General features: G+C 42.6%; 1 protein-coding gene across 3 annotated transcripts in view; it reads right to left on the bottom strand.

Annotated features, from left to right (window-relative positions):
- The window catches only part of CALU (calumenin), a 31,337-nt gene extending 17,527 nt beyond the window's left edge, over positions 1 to 13,810 (bottom strand). For all 3 annotated transcript variants that reach the window (XM_042971757.1, XM_007078059.2, XM_007078060.2), the window contains exons 1-2: positions 13,732 to 13,810; positions 2,934 to 3,165 (exon numbers count right to left, since the gene is read on the bottom strand). In XM_042971757.1, the coding sequence (XP_042827691.1) occupies positions 2,934 to 3,154 (221 nt within the window). In that variant the 5' untranslated portion in view covers positions 3,155 to 3,165; positions 13,732 to 13,810. The remainder of the gene's footprint in view (positions 1 to 2,933; positions 3,166 to 13,731) is intronic.
- Between the last annotated feature and the right edge of the window lie 1,811 nt (positions 13,811 to 15,621).

Raw genomic sequence — 15,621 nt, 5'->3', positions numbered from 1 at the left:
TCAAAACAAACAAACCCTCATTTGAAGGACACATAAATGAAAATTAAGTAGACTTAAGACCACTGTGAGTGACTGGGGGAGAATACACACATAAGTATGTTCTATTTGTCAAAATTCTTAAGAAAAAGGGAAAACTAGGGGCGCCTCGGTGGCTCAGTTAAACGTCTGACTTCGGCTCAGGTCATGATCTCATGGTTCGTGAGTTCGAGCCCCGTGTCAGGCTCTGTGCTGACAGCTCAGAGCCTGGAGCCTGCTTCAGATTCTGTGTCTCCCTCTCTCTGCCCCTCCCCAGATTGTGCTCTCTCTTTCTCTGAAATAAACATTAAAAAAAAATTAAAAAGAAAAAGGGAAAACTATATTAAACTGTTTTAAAATGTTTTTAGATATTACTAAAGATTTAAAAATAGTAGTGAATTTTTGCAACTACAGGTATGAACAATGATCTTCTGTCCATCACTTGCTTTCTATATGGATGGAAAGGAGGAGAATCTGTTGTTCCCAACCTCTGGTATATAGTCACCTACCAAAACAATGTTTAAAATGCCACAGGAAGCTTAAAAAAAAAAAGTTCATCTGGAATCCTTGCTTACAATAGTATATTACCTCATTTGTCATTATCTCCAAAATTTAGGAGAAGCATATAGTACTTGTTCATACATTCTACGAAAAACATGATTTTACCCATCTTATTCTAATCAAATGTGGAGTCTGCTCATGTGTGTTGAACTTTTGTTATTTACTGATGACAAAAAGGAACGTTGTCTCTACTGAAAACTGCCAGCAGAGCTACTCCACCACCTATACAGAGCCAGAACACACTGATTAACACCAAGTCTAAAGGCCCTTCATTATTTAAGAGTAAGTCTGTGAAGAGCCATGTACAGACCCAAATATGGGTCAGACATGCACATTATTAATAGGTGAGACATGAAGACCGAGAATACTCTCATGCACCCCTATTTTTAGCCCAAATGTTAGCATAGTTATAAGATTAAAAGTGAGCATGGTCTCTTAAAATTAGAAAAGCAACCTAACAGAAGACTGAGTCCTTAATGTATTTGTTTTTCCTATTTTCAAATGTTTGGAGATAGTTTCTCATTCTACATAGCAAAATCTTTTGAGTATTTCTGTCAGTGTTTAAGAATAAAATATTGGGGGCACCTGGGTGGCTCAGTAAGTTGAGCATCCAACTTCAGCTCAGGTCATGATCTCACAGCTCGTGGGTTCAAGACCTGCACTGGGCTCTGTGCAGACAGCTTGCTCGAAGCCTGAAGCCTACTTCAGATTCTGTGTCTCCTTCTCGCTCTGCCCCTCCCCCACTCACACTCTGTCTTTCAAAAAAAATAAATGTTAAAAAAAAATCTCTTCGGGGTGCCTGGGTGGCTCAATAGGTTAAGTGTCTGACTTCAGCTCAAGTCATGATCTCACGGTTTGTGAGTTTGAGCCCCATGTCGGGCTCTGTGCTGACAGCTCAGAGCCTGAATCCTGCTTGGGATTCTGTGTCTCCCTCTCTCTCTCGTGCCCTTCCCCCATGCACACTCTATCTCTGTGTCTCTCAAAAAGGAATAAACATAAAACAAAATTTTAAGGGGCACCTGGGTGGCTCAGCCGGTTAAGCGGCCGACTTCGGCTCAGGTCATGATCTCGCGGTCCGTGAGTTCGAGCCCCGCGTCGGCTCTGTGCTGACAGCTCAGAGCTTGGAGCCTGTTTCAGATTCTGTGTCTCCCTCTCTCTGACCCTCCCCTGTTCATGATCTGTCTCTCCCTGTCTCAAAAATAAATAAAACGTTGAAAGAAAAAAATTTTTTTAAACTCTTAAAAGAATAAAATATAGTACCGATCAGTTAGCAGATAATCCAATGAAAGGATAAAATTTATTCTGAAGTATCACCCCCAAACAAACCCCGTAATGTCTTCTAATCAAAGCACTATCCATGATGGCAAAATACTTTTGGAAATTCCTCTGTGGTACAACTTTCCAAACAAACCTCTTGAATATAGTTCAGAAAGTTACACCAATGGTGCTCATTAAGGAGAAAATGTTCACTAAATTAACCTGCATTTCATTGGGGGCATCCCACTTTGGTTCAGGTCCTGATCTCACGGTCTGTGAGTTTGAGTCCCACGTCGGGCTCTCTGCTGTCAGTAGCAGAGCCCGCTTAAGATCCTCTGTCCCCCTACCCCTCTCAAAACAAATAACCTGCATTTCCTTAAAAAACAAGGCTTTAGGAGAGCCAAAAACAAACAAAAAACAAAACAACCCAAAACAAAAACATTCTCAGATGCGCAGAAATTATCAACTGGTATACCATCAATTTTCCAGGCACAAAGATGCCTGCTAAGATCACAGAACCCAACTATGACCCAGCTGTTACTGAAACGGCAATTAATACTTGGACATTAAGACCATTTCTTCTAAAAGGCATGATTCGTTTGCTTTTGTTTTTAATTAAGCAAATATCTGAGAATGAAAACAAAGAGGATAAAGGATATTCTCAGAAATCATCAACTTTATAGAAATTAGCCCAGGGGTCTCATTTGCAGTTTATTATCCACTCAATGGCTTGGCTTGGGGCACAATAAATACTTGGTCACAGATAATTTTTAAAAATTAAAAGTATCGGGGATGAGAAGCCTCCCCTGTAATGTTCCTCGGGGAACAAGACGCAATTCAATCTGGGTCCTGTAGCATTTGGTGCTTTTGTGCAAAAATGACTTTGCTTTGTAGAATGAGGTAAAAACCATTATTCAGTGGAGAAATGTATGAAAGCAAGCAATTAATTAAATTTTAGTGGTAGCAATCCTGTGGCTAGCTTTCAGAAGATGTAGTTCCAAACAACTTTACTGGGTTGCCAAGCCAAAAGAGAAAAAAAGAATGAGCTGGCTTATAAAGAAATGTCATTACTTTTAGCCCCCTGAGAGCTGGCACCTTACCCAAGTCTTTCCTTGCTTTCTTCTGGTGTCAGCTGATCAAAGGTCTTTGCTTCTTCAGCACCCAAGAAGGCATCATGGTCATAATCAAAACTCTGAGCATCATTGTGAACTTTGTCGCTGAGCTGAGGCTCATGGTGTACACGGTCCTTCTTTTCTGTGGGCTTGCTCAAAGCAAAGGCTGTGCACAAGGACAGGCACATAAGAAACTGTCGCAGGTCCATGATAATCAGATCTTAAAGAAAAACAAAGATTAGTTAATTCCAGAAGCAGTGTGCTTTGTAATTAAACAAGAAATTAAAAGCTTACATCCAGTTACTAATTTGATTTCACCCCAAATATTACTACTTAATCCATAAAATAAGAATGGTAGAATATGAGACTTTCCATTTTTATGGTAAGAATTTTTCACCAAGTTTCCTTCATCTGATTGGAAGTTGACAAGGAATCAGTTAAAATATCCACCTTGTAAGTAGGCCCCCTTTAAAAAACACCAAAGTAGAATATTAATCCTTTTAAAAAGTCAAAGAACCAACATTTAAATTCAAACTAACTTACTGACTCCCAACAACTTTACTTTTTGTACTACATCAGAGGTCTGGTCTTTAAACCTGACTGGTTATTAGGATCACCTAAGAAGCTTTAATAAAATTCCCCCTATTGAATTAGAATCTTTGAAGTTGAATGAATGCATCTGTAGTTTTAAATGCCTCTCAGGTGATTCTGATAATCATTAGATTAGAAACCATGAAATATTTGAGCAGAGTCCTTCTCCTATATATAGCACCAAGTTGTCTCTCATTATTTATGCTCAATCTCAAATCATCTTCAAAGATCAAACCATTCAGACGGTACAGTGATGGATAACAACTGCTTCAGCATTCCTTATACTGTGTTTCCCAAACTTGCCCGGGCATAAAGACAGCCTAGAGTGCTGTTCAAAGTACAGGTTCCCAGGTCCTAGTCCAACCGTCAGAATCTCGGCAGTCACAGGTGATTCTAATGAACAAGCACAAGGCTGGAACACTTTACTGAAAAATGATTAAAAATTGCAAAGAATATGGAGAACAGAGTGCTACTGGAGGGATCGTGGGAGAAGGGATGGGCTAAATGGGTAAGAGGCATTAAGGAATCTACTCCTGAATTCATTGTTGCACTATATGCTAAGTAACTTGGATGTAAATTTAAAAAAATTAAATAAAAATACCAAAAAGAAAAAAAAAAACTTGCAGAGAAGCTGCAGGATGGCAACTTGTTTATCAGACTCTACAGATACCCCTCAGTATTGTCTAGAGAGGTTATGGTCTTAGAGAAAAAACTATAAAATTAAAAATCAAAAGGAAAGATTTTCCCAACTTTTGTATTTTAACTAACCTTTCACCAGTAGAATATGGATTCTGAATGCTTTTCCCCCTGCAGTTAAGTTTTTGTAAATTCATGTAATCTCTTATTCATTTCCGTTTGCGATTAATGGCTCCCTTACTGGGTAGACAGGTGGTTATTAGGAATGAAGCTTGTTGTGGGTTGAACTGTGTCTCCCTAAAAAGATGTGAAGTCCTGACCCTGGTACCCGCAAATGTGACCTTATTTGGAAACAGGATCTTTGCAGAGGTAATTAAGTTAAAATGAGGTCATTTGGATTAGGGTGGGCTCTAATCCAATGACTGATATGCTTATAAAAGGAGGGAAGTTTGGACAGACACTCAGAGAAGAGAATGCCAAGTTATGAAAAGAGGCAGAGATTGGAATGATGCATCTGCAAGTCAAGGATTCCTGGCAACCCGAGGCTACGAAGAGGGAGGGAAGGATCCTCCCCCTGAAGCCTAAAGATAGAGCATGGCTCTGCCAACTCTTTGATTTCTAATTTCTAGCCTCTAGAACTAGGAGAGACTATATGAACTTTTAAGTCACCCAGTTTGTGGTAATTTGTTACAGCAGTCCGAGGAAAGTAACAAAAGGCTCAGTATGCGGAAGGTCAGTGCATCACATGAAAGTTAAACACATTACCTTATCCTAATTTGCAGATTAAACTAGCCAGACTTCGCTTTCCACAGGATGTCACTAGTGGAACCATTTGGTCCAAGGGCTCATAATTTTTATGTAAATATTTTTAAAAACATGAAAATTCTTTCAGCATAACTTAACTCAGTGGGGTTCTCAATCTAGACTGACTGCACCCTAGTATTACCCAAAAACTCAAGAAAATATGACCACTAGGTCCCACTCCTATTAACATTTTTAAAAGGCAGTCAGGTTGTGAACCACTATTTTAATTAACCTCTCAAACAGCCACAGTGATATCTTCAGAAGTTTGACCTGAAAGTATACTTAAAATAAACAAACTGCATATATCTGATCCTGCCTCAAAACTTTGGGAACCAGAATGAATTGCTCCAGGGGATAAAGAAATTAAATATGCCAGCAGATTAGATGTATTTTAATTATCTTTCTTGTAACCTCCAAAGAGCAGTAAAGGAAGTTACATTGCATTACCTTGGATTTACAGAGTTCTTTGATTAAAAAAATTTTTTTTTTTAATTTTTAAAAATTGGGGTGCCTGGGTGGCTCAGTCGGTTAAGTGTCCGACTTCAGCTCAGGTCATGATCTCACGGTCCGTGGGTTCGAGCCCCGCATCGGGCTCTGTGCTGACGGCTCAGAGCCTGGAGCCTGCTTCGGATTCTGTGTCTCCCTCTCTCTCTGCCCTTCCTCTGCTCATGCTCAGTCTCTCTCTGTCTCAAAAATAATTTAAAAAAAATTTTTTTTTAATTTAAAAAAATAAAAATTACTTCTAGAGAGGGAGAGATTTTTTTTTTTTTTTTTTTTTAAAGAGAGAGAGAGGGAGAGATGCTGAGAGAGAATCCCAAGCAGGCTTCCACATTCAGTATGGAGCCCAACAAGCCCAATGCGGAGCTTGATCTTAAAACCCTGAGATCACACTGAACCAAAATAGAGTCGGGACATTTAACCGAGTCAGCACCTCTAGAGTCCTTTGGATTCAATAAACTAAAAAATGTTTACCACAGCCGTTGGTGAGCATGTTATATAAAGCAGAAGGAAAGCGAATAGGAGAAATATGTTTAATCCCAATACAACCTAGAGAGCTGATTATACAAAAGCAAAACCTGCGGCCTCCATGAATAACTTTCAGCCTATAAATGCATACAAGGATTTCCGACACCTGGGAAAGCAGTGCAGTGGAGAAGGGTGAGAAGGTCCTGAAATGGCAGAGGAGGATTTGTCAATAGAGTAGAAAGTAAACAGGACACTGCCAAGAAGTCAAACAGAAACTCAGCTAAGGAGATAATGGAAGGCAGTCACTCCCCCGAATGCCAATTCCCCCCCCAAAAGTACTTTCACTTGATGGTTGTTAAGACTGATGAAACCCCGTGGTGCCTGGGTGGCTCAGTCGGTTGAGCAACCGCCTTCGGCTCAGGTCATGATCTCACACTTTGTGAGTTCGAGCCCCGCACTGGGCTCTGTGCTGACAGCTCAGAGCCTGGAGCCTGCTTTGGATTGTGTCTCCCTCTTTCTCTGCGCTCCCCTCACTCACACTCTCTCTCACTCAAAAATAAACATTAAAAAATAAAAATAAAAAAGACTGATGAAAACCCATGAGAAGAAGCAACATGAAAGAACAAGAGACTCAGAGAAACGGGAAGAAGGTGGTACTTAAGCTGTTCCCACCAATGTTAGAACTCAGATATGCTTCTGGAAGCTTATAAGGATTCTGTTCCATGCTATTCCATCAACACCCAAATTTGTATACAAAGGCACTTGCACAAAGATATTCAACAATGACAGTTTATAATGATAAAAAAATGGAAAACGAAACCAGAGAACTAGTAAATACACATTAAATCTGTATTATGGAACAGTACGCAAAGGTTAAAAAGAATGAGGTGGATCAGTCTGCACTGAAATGGAAAATCTACCGACATGTTAAGTTGAACAACAAAAAAGCAAGTTGCAAATCAATGTCAAGATCTCATTTACGTAAAAAGAAAAAAACCAAACAGCCTCCCAGATTGTTTACATTTGTATACAATATAACACATATGCACAAAAATGGCATGGAAGGATAAACATCTGTCTGTAAATGGTGGTAACCCCAGGCTCAGGGGAGAAGAGATGGGGTGGGGTAGTGAGGCTGGCTTGGAGTGAACTTTAATACCGTACTCTGTTGTCTATATTTTGTAAATGAATACACATTCATGTGTATTATGTGTATTATATTTTTTTAGGTTTATTTATTGAGTGGGGGGATGAGGGGCATAAAGAGAGGAAGAATCCCAAGCAGGCTGGGGCTCAAACTCAAGAACCGTGAGATCATGACCCAAGCCGCAATCAAGAGTTGGACACTTAACCGACTTAACCACCCAGGCACCCCTTTGTGTTTTTAAACAATATTATAAAAACTCTTTTCAGTATTGCAAAACAAACATTTTCAAGCCATTTCTCTAGATTGAAAGAGGAAACTGAAGCAAAAACAACTACTCTTAAGACAAACTTTTTAAAGTAAAACATGCTGTTCTAGAATAAAACTTCAGGCTACCCTTCAATAATTCAACTGATCAATCAAATCTGTGGAACAGTAAAGAGAAAACTAGAGATTTAGTGGCTCTCTTAAATGCCAAAGTGAATATGCCTTTATTTTAGGGCAAAATAAAACTTCCATCTCAAACTAGAAACAATTCTTGAGACAAAACTCTCCAGAGACAACAAATTTCTGTTATTTTGTTACATATCCAAACAGTATCTAGAGGTTTACAAAATGAAGTAAAATCAAGTCACTGCAACAGATTTTCCTTATGCCTATTAGTACGGGAACCTCACATTTAGAAAAGTTTTATAAATGACTGATTACATCCCCAGAGTAAAATACCCTAACAATTCTGGCATAATACCTTAACAACTCTTGCAAACACTAAATGTTACAATATGAATAAATGCATTAAGCTCATTACCAGGGCCTGGAAAAGATACCTGCAAAGTTTTGATACATGTAACATAGAGAAATGTAACTGATTCACTGTGATTTAGAGGGAAAACATTTAAGTTTCAGGCTTAACATCTCTTTTCTTTTTTAAAGTTTATTTATTTATTTTGAGAGGGAGAGCACCCGTGCAGGCACAGAAGTAGGGGAGAGGGGAGAGGGAAGGGAGGGGGAGGGGGAGAGAGAGGGGGAGAGAGAGGGGGAGAGGGAGGGGGAGGGGGAGAGGGAAGGAGAGAGGGGAGGAGAGAGGGAGGGGGAGGGGGGAGGGGGAGGGAGGGGGAGGGGGGGGAGGGAGGGGGGAGGGAGGGGGAGGGAGGGAGAGGGGGAGGGGGAAGGAGGGAGGGAGGGAAGGAGAGAGGGAGGGGGGAGGGAGGGGGAGGGGGGAGGGGGGAGGGAGGGGGAGGAGGGAGGGAGGGGGAGGGGGAGGAGGGAGGGAGGGGGGGAGGGAAGGAGAGAGAGGGAGGGGGAGGGGGAGGGAGGGGGGAGGGAGGGGGGAGGGAGGGGGGAGGGAGGGGGAGGGGGGAGGGGGGAGGGGGGAGGGAGGGGGGGAGGGGGGAGGGGGGAGGGGGGGGGGGGGGGAGGGGAGGGAGGGGGGAGGAGGGAGGGAGGGGGGGAGGGGGAGGGGGAGGGAGGGAGGGGAGGGGGAGGGAGGGAGGGGAGGAGAGAGGGAGGGAGGGGGAGGGGGAGGGGGAGGGAGGGGGAGGGAGGGGAGGAGGGAGGGGGGGGAGAGAGAGAATCCCAAGCAGGCTCCTAGCTGTCAGCACAGAGCTTGAACCCACAAACCCATGAGATCATGACCAGAGCTGAAACCAAGAGTCGGACACCACCCAGGCGCCCCATCAGGCTTAACATCTTGACAACAAGAGAAGAATTCCAGAGTAAAAGTCAAGAGCTCCTGCTTTATCATCTATCCAACTTTTTCCTTTCCCTCTCTCAATTAATCTTCCAATCCCACCCCTGTAAAGTCTCCTTCCACCATTCTGTCAATCAATACTTCTCAGGTCTCCAAAATCTAAAATCAGTCTTGCTCAGACCTTGCTATTCACTCAAGCTTGCCCTTCCCTTTCCTTCACCGGTAGGAGTGTCTCTGCTGCTATCTCTGCTTCCTCACTACCTACTGCCACCCTGAAATCTAGCTATCTACCACTGATGCAACTGCTTTAACAAGTCATCAAAGACCACTCGATGGACAAAGCCTATGGTCCTACCTTCATCTCTCTGCAGTGGGCAATGAAAAGCCCTGCACTTAAAATAACTTTTTTTTTTAATATACACTCTTTGTGCTCACATATATCAACTCCTGGTTATTAGAAACTTTACAAAGGCCTCTTGTCCCATGAATATAGATACTAAAAAAAGACTGTACTAGATTTATCTAAATCCATATAGCATATAAAAAATGTTCAAGTAGAAATAAAGACTATCCCCCAAGACAAAGGATATTTTATGTGGGAAGATGTGAGAACAGTACAACTTCTTACACGAGGTATTGAAGAACTACATTAGTGCCGTTAATTTCTGAAGCATCTTTCTCTTTTCAACCAAACTGAAACCAAATGATAGAAAACGAAATGGCCCTTCTTTTTCTCCTTCCCTCTTCATCACAGCTACACATCAATGGATAACAAGATATCAGGAAAACATAAATGAAGGACTTAGTTGTATGAATTTTTACCATGTGATCTAGAAGGTAAATCAATGATTGTGCAAAAAGCATCTCCCCATCTATTTCTTAAATGACCTATAAGTTTTTTCTAAAATTCTGCCCCTCCCTCACCAAGGGTAACATCTAGTATTTTCTCATTAAAAAAAAAAAAAAAAAAAAAAAATTGGACTGGTACTGTTCAGGACAATAACAGTCACATGCGGCTGCTAAGCACTTGAACTGTGGCTAGTGTGAATTAAGATGTGATATATGTTATACTTTACATAGAAAGAAGGATATTTTGTAAGTACTGGATTTAATAAATTATTAAATTAATTTAACCTGCTTTAAAATTTCAGGTGAAATGTATTCATGTGACTTGTACTGTATTTTTATTGGATAGTGGCATGTTAGTCACAAACTAAATAGAACAGAAAAAATATCAAGTAACTATCATCGTTTTGAAGTATGTCACCAATAAGGGTCTTCTGCAAAGTTATTTTCATGAATTGCTCCAGTTAATTTAGAAGGAGAAAAGATTAATATCATAAGCTTGAATTTCTTTCAATAACAAAGATTAGCCTGAAGAATCAGTTTATTTTAGTCATCCAAAAATTTCCTTGAAAGCTCTAATTCTTGCTATTTCCCTCCCTTCCTTCCCAGTCATTGGTCATAGAATACTTAAATTGTTTCAAGGAAATTTAGATGCCTGGATTAAATACAACTTCTCAAGAACATTACCACTGAATGATCCCACAGATATTCTGGTTGATCAAAGACCCACTGCTCAAAGTTAACAAGTGAGAGAAATGGGTGTGGCAGTAAAATTCCCGTTCTCTGAGCTGGATATTCAGCAAAAAAGGCAATCCTTCGTGACGACTTCAATTTTGAATTAGGGGAACAGCCTGGGCCTATAATAAGGCCCAGGTTATGAAATCTAGAAATTAAAGCTATCTGGTTATCTGACATTCTTTACTTACGACTTTAGTACAAGTACCACCAATGCATTATCACATTAAAGGAATAATGTCATCCTTCGTGATCTGATAAGTTATGACAGCCATTTATTCAATGTTTTTCTAGTGATGAAACAAATTTACAACAGTTCATTAACACCTTTTTAAAATATATATTTTTTATTTTATATTTGAGAGAGAGAGAGAGAGAGAGAGAGAGAGAGAGAGAGAGAGAGAGAGAGACAGAACGAGCAGGAAAGAGGCAGAAAGATGGAGACAGAATCTGAAGCAGGCTCCAGTCTCTGAGCTGTCAGCACAGAGCCTGACTTGGGGCTTGAACTCACAAGCAGTGAGGTCATGACCCAAGCCAAACACCTTTTGATTACACTATTTATGGTACTGAGAGCACACATTTATAAGAGCTGAGAACAGAAAACTGCAAAATTTGGCAATAGAACAGCTTTAAGAATGACAAACCATTACTCAGGCTTCATGAGTTCTACACCCAGGGCGACAGAGTACAAATTTAACATTGTTCTGGCTATGGAGAAAAAATTTAAGAAAAAATTCCAGAAAATTCTGAGAGAAAAAAGTTTCTTTTGGGGCTGATGAAACTTTAAAACATAATTAATTGCCGCAGGAATGCTTTGCAAAGTGGCCACGGGAGTTTTGTTTTCTGCTTGTAATTTTGCCATGCATGTTTAACATGCATAAAGTCCTTGAGAATTTGGTAGTTATTTTAGCTTAACCTCCCTTCTGTGCCAAATGTCTATAAATAATTTTAAAGTCCTAGATGAAAAGATCTACCTACTATGATTACTCCTGCTGGAAGTAATCTATACCAATTACTCCCAACTTGTATAAAATTTGTTTGTACCACTCCTCAACAGATCATAGGCTACTCTAAGCTGTCTCCTTAGCTCCCCTGTAGATACTATATTTTAATTTTATTTTTTTGATGTTTTATGTATTTTTAAGAGAGAGACAGAGTGTAGGTGGAGGAGGAGCAGAGAGGGAGGGAGACACAGAATCCGAAGCAGGCTCCAGGCTCTGAGCTGTCAGCACACAGCCTGACGCGGGGCTCGGACTCACGGACCGCGAGATCATGACCTGAGCCGAAGTCAGACGCTTAACTGATTAAGCTACCCAGGCGCTCCTAAATATTACATGTTTAAAAGGCAGGACTCTCAGCTAATAGAAACTGATATCTTTTTTTTAAATTTTTTTTTAACGTTTATTTATTTTTGAGACAGAGAGAGACAGAGCATGAACGGGGGAAGGTCAGAGAGAGAGGGAGACACAGAATCCGAAACAGGCTCCAGGCTCCAAGCCATCAGCACAGAGCCTGACGCGGGGCTTGAACTCAGGAACCGCGAGATCATGACCTGAGCCGAAGTCGGACGCTTAACCGACTGAGCCACCCAGGCGCCCCGAAACTGATATCTTTCTATGTCCCTAATACAGTGTCTTGCACTTTTTATATACCAATACATTTTACTGGATTAGCTGGACAGTACTTAGCAGAAAAGCAGTTCCTGCCTGCTCCCAACCCCCAATTCCCCTTACCGGATCTGGCCATCAGAAAAGCGCCTTTCAGCTGTTTTAACTCTAATAAATTACACCATCAACAACACCCATATTTAAGAATTCACAGAGGATCTAGGATGTTATGGCCTAGCATCTCCAGTGTCTAGGCCTGGCTACACCTCTGTCTTTCCAACACCCCCGCCACACCCATGTTTTAGAAATTTGATGTTAATATCAACATACTGATACCGGTGCAATGTAAATAAAATGCCACCAGTATCTTGACACATCACCAGGTGAATGGAAGCAAACAATTATATTGAGAGTGACGAACTGATTTCACAGCTGAAACCCAGTACCATCCACTCAGGCATACCCAATTCATCTTTATGGGTTCATGGGCCTCCTGGCTATAATCCTCAAAAAAAATCCTATTGGACATCCCTAAATCACTGTAAAACTCAGATAAGGCCTAGGCAACCTATCCTCTACACACAATTACAACTTACAGGTTTGTACTGTAAATGTGTACTATACTACTTAAATTCTTCAGTGATGACCATCGTTTGTTACTTGGTTAACTAAATTTACTGAATGAGGTCAGACATGCATTTGTGTTGTGTCTTCCACTCCAGGGCAAAAAAATTTTATCAGAGATTATACGTTCTCTACTTCCCAGTTATAAAACCGTATTAGAAGCAACCTTATTGCCAATTCATTAACGTTGACTTTATGGTCCCTGCCGCCAGGAAGTGAATGCAATTCAACTCCCAGAGACATTATTTTGGGAATTTATACGCTCAGTAATTGAGATCAAGGGCCCTAAAATTTTAGCAAGAGACCCAGGAAACTTTTGCCTTGATGCAAAAGCTGCTCTCAAAACTATCGACCACCAACTATGCTCTTAATCAGGGCAGCTACAGGGCATTAAGTTTACTTCTGAACATAATATGCCAAAAAACAGAACTAGGGTCTGCACCTAGAAGCAACAAAACAAGGTAAAAGCTACAATTCCCTAATAAAGATTTAAAAACTCTTTTCTGTCGCTGACAGAACGATGCAGCCAAACATGAAGGCTAGAAATAGTCGGCTTTTCTTTAAAATTACACAAAGTTTTATTTTAAATCACAAAATGTCTTCCCGCTCTCTCCCCGCTCCCCCCGCCCCGTTTCTACACCCTCAAAGTCGGTGAACACGACTTTCTTGGCAGACGCACTCGGGATGTGGCCTTGGGGCTGAGCTGGAGGACACAGGTAGGTAGGCCGGTTAGTGGGAGGTGGCAGAGAACTGTTACAATAATACTACTCCACTGCCCTCCGACCTTCAGTTGGCAAACAAGAGTGACCCTCTAGTCCGAGGGACTCGTTGAGAGACGGGACCCAAGGACGGCGGACGTGGCAAGCCAGGCACAAAACAGTACCCCACACAACGCAAAGCCGGGAGCCGGAGTTCGCCGAGACCCAGGCCCCTTCCCAGAGCGCGCGGGAGGGCGAGCGGCGGCCTTCGATTCAGACTGCGCGCTGAGGGCTCGGGGGTCGTGAGCAGGCTCAAGGCCCGTAACCCCGCGCTAGCAGAAACAGGGGGCCCGAACGAAGGGGACCCATGCCGCGTCGAGAGCGAGGACCGATAGAAAGCGAAAAAGCACGATGGTGCGAAAGTACCGAGGGCCACGACACCTACCTTTCCTCGTAGCGCCCCCAGCCCAGGCTGCCACGGCCGCCTCTCACCCACGGGGTCAGCTCACGCGCGCAAGCACCGCCCAACCGGAAGCGATTCCGCGCCCCGCCCCCATCCGCCTCGCCGGCGGCCTCCTGACCAATCATCAACGAGCCCGCCGCTGTCGCACAGCCTCCCCGGACACCCATTGGTCCTACAGTCTCGTAGCCGGGATTGGCTGGAAAGCGCCACGTCCCCGCGAGCGCGCCGAGTGCGTGGACCGGATTCCCGCCCGACGCTGGTCCCCGGCGGTGTGGGGTGATGAGCCCCAGCCCCCGACTCCGGGCGGCTTGTGGGCGCGGCTGTCTGGCAGCCACGTCCCAGTTCACAGCGCATGACTCGGCCTCCATAGGCCTTCTTGGATTACTCTGCTAGTTATCTCCTTGCCCACTAGCACGTAGGACCGAATTAATTCGCCTGCCATCAGTCCCCAGCTGTATTGAACAATACCAATTTCTTTCCTACTGCTCTGATCGGGTGGCCTACGAGAGGGTCTTCAGTCGTTGGCTCCAGTGTATCTTTCTGCTTTATCTCACTACTCCCTCTCACAGATTTTGTGCTCTGTCCACCATTATCTCGGTGTTACCTAACAGCTGGCTGGCCCTTTCACATCTTTTTGGTGTTCTGCCTTCAAGTGACCTTCTCCGCCTGGACGAAGTGCGTTTTCCTGACTCTCTGCGTTATGAATGTCAATAGAAGTCCCGGTTAGCTTTTTAGAAGTCTTTCCTGACCCCACCAGACATAATAATCCTTTATTTGCCTTCCTAACACTTTGTATCTTCAATACACTTTGCCAAATTTTGCTATAAAAAGGTGCTTATCCCTATGTCCTCCTCTAGGCTAAGCTCCAGGGCAGAGACAGGACTTCCTCATCTTTTTATCTACAGCTCTGACCTTGCTGCCCAGTGCAGAGTAAATGGTTAATAATGTTAAGTAAACTGAATGGGCGGTACCCATAGTATTTCCCTGATTTAAGAGGAATATAGGAAAATTTTCACTTACTCATTTTCATGTCATGAAATTCAAAGAAGCATTAAATGAGGGCCACTACGTTTGCAAAACAAATGGAACATAAACGTATGTTCTTAGCAAAGCCTCTATAATTTAAAAGCCAATGGAAACGCATAGTATGCTGATGAGAGAGTTAAATACAAAGCAAGTTAATATACTTTTAAGTGCCGAGGTGAGAGGCTGACTGAATGCTTTGGGAATTCAGACACAGGAGTGACAGTGACCCTTGGTGGTAGCCCGAGAGGTCTTCCTAAGAAGGTGTGGCTCAGGCTGGACTAAGGAATTTTTTATTTGTTATTTTTTTGGACTAAGGAATTCTTGAATGCAAATACTCAGCAACAGCAGTAACAGGAACAAGGGCAAGTGGGGAACCGAGGAGCAGGTAAATTTTCATGCCAGGTTGGGGATGAGAAGTGTAAAAAAGGTGGGGGAAGGGCATGAAGATGAGGAGAGAACACAGATATAAGTTTCTCAAAGTAATGCAGAGTCTTAATCTGAGGAGCCTGAGCTGAAGGCAGTAGGAATTGTCGGTCTTCTGAAGGTTTCTAAGCTTGCACCTGTGTGGGAGGTAGGCGATTGAAAGTGGTTCTTTCTAGGAGGAATATCTCCTAATCGGGATTAACTACAGAACTGACTGCATCAGGAAGTAATTTAAAAACTTTAAAAAGTGACTCCTTGAAGTCAGGTGCTGGTAAACCCACAATGGATAGGACATGGCCCCTGCCCTCACGGAACTGCAGACCAGTGGGAGAGCCACCCATCTCGGAAGTGTTCTAGAGGAAGGTGGGTAAGGTAATGGGACTCTGCCGGGGATGGGGCCCTGCAACCCTGAGATCCCCGTGG

This window comes from Panthera tigris, chromosome A2, assembly GCF_018350195.1.
Source record: "Panthera tigris isolate Pti1 chromosome A2, P.tigris_Pti1_mat1.1, whole genome shotgun sequence".
In the NCBI taxonomy this organism is placed as follows: domain Eukaryota; kingdom Metazoa; phylum Chordata; class Mammalia; order Carnivora; family Felidae; genus Panthera; species Panthera tigris.
This window is presented reverse-complemented; position numbering and strand designations above follow the sequence as displayed.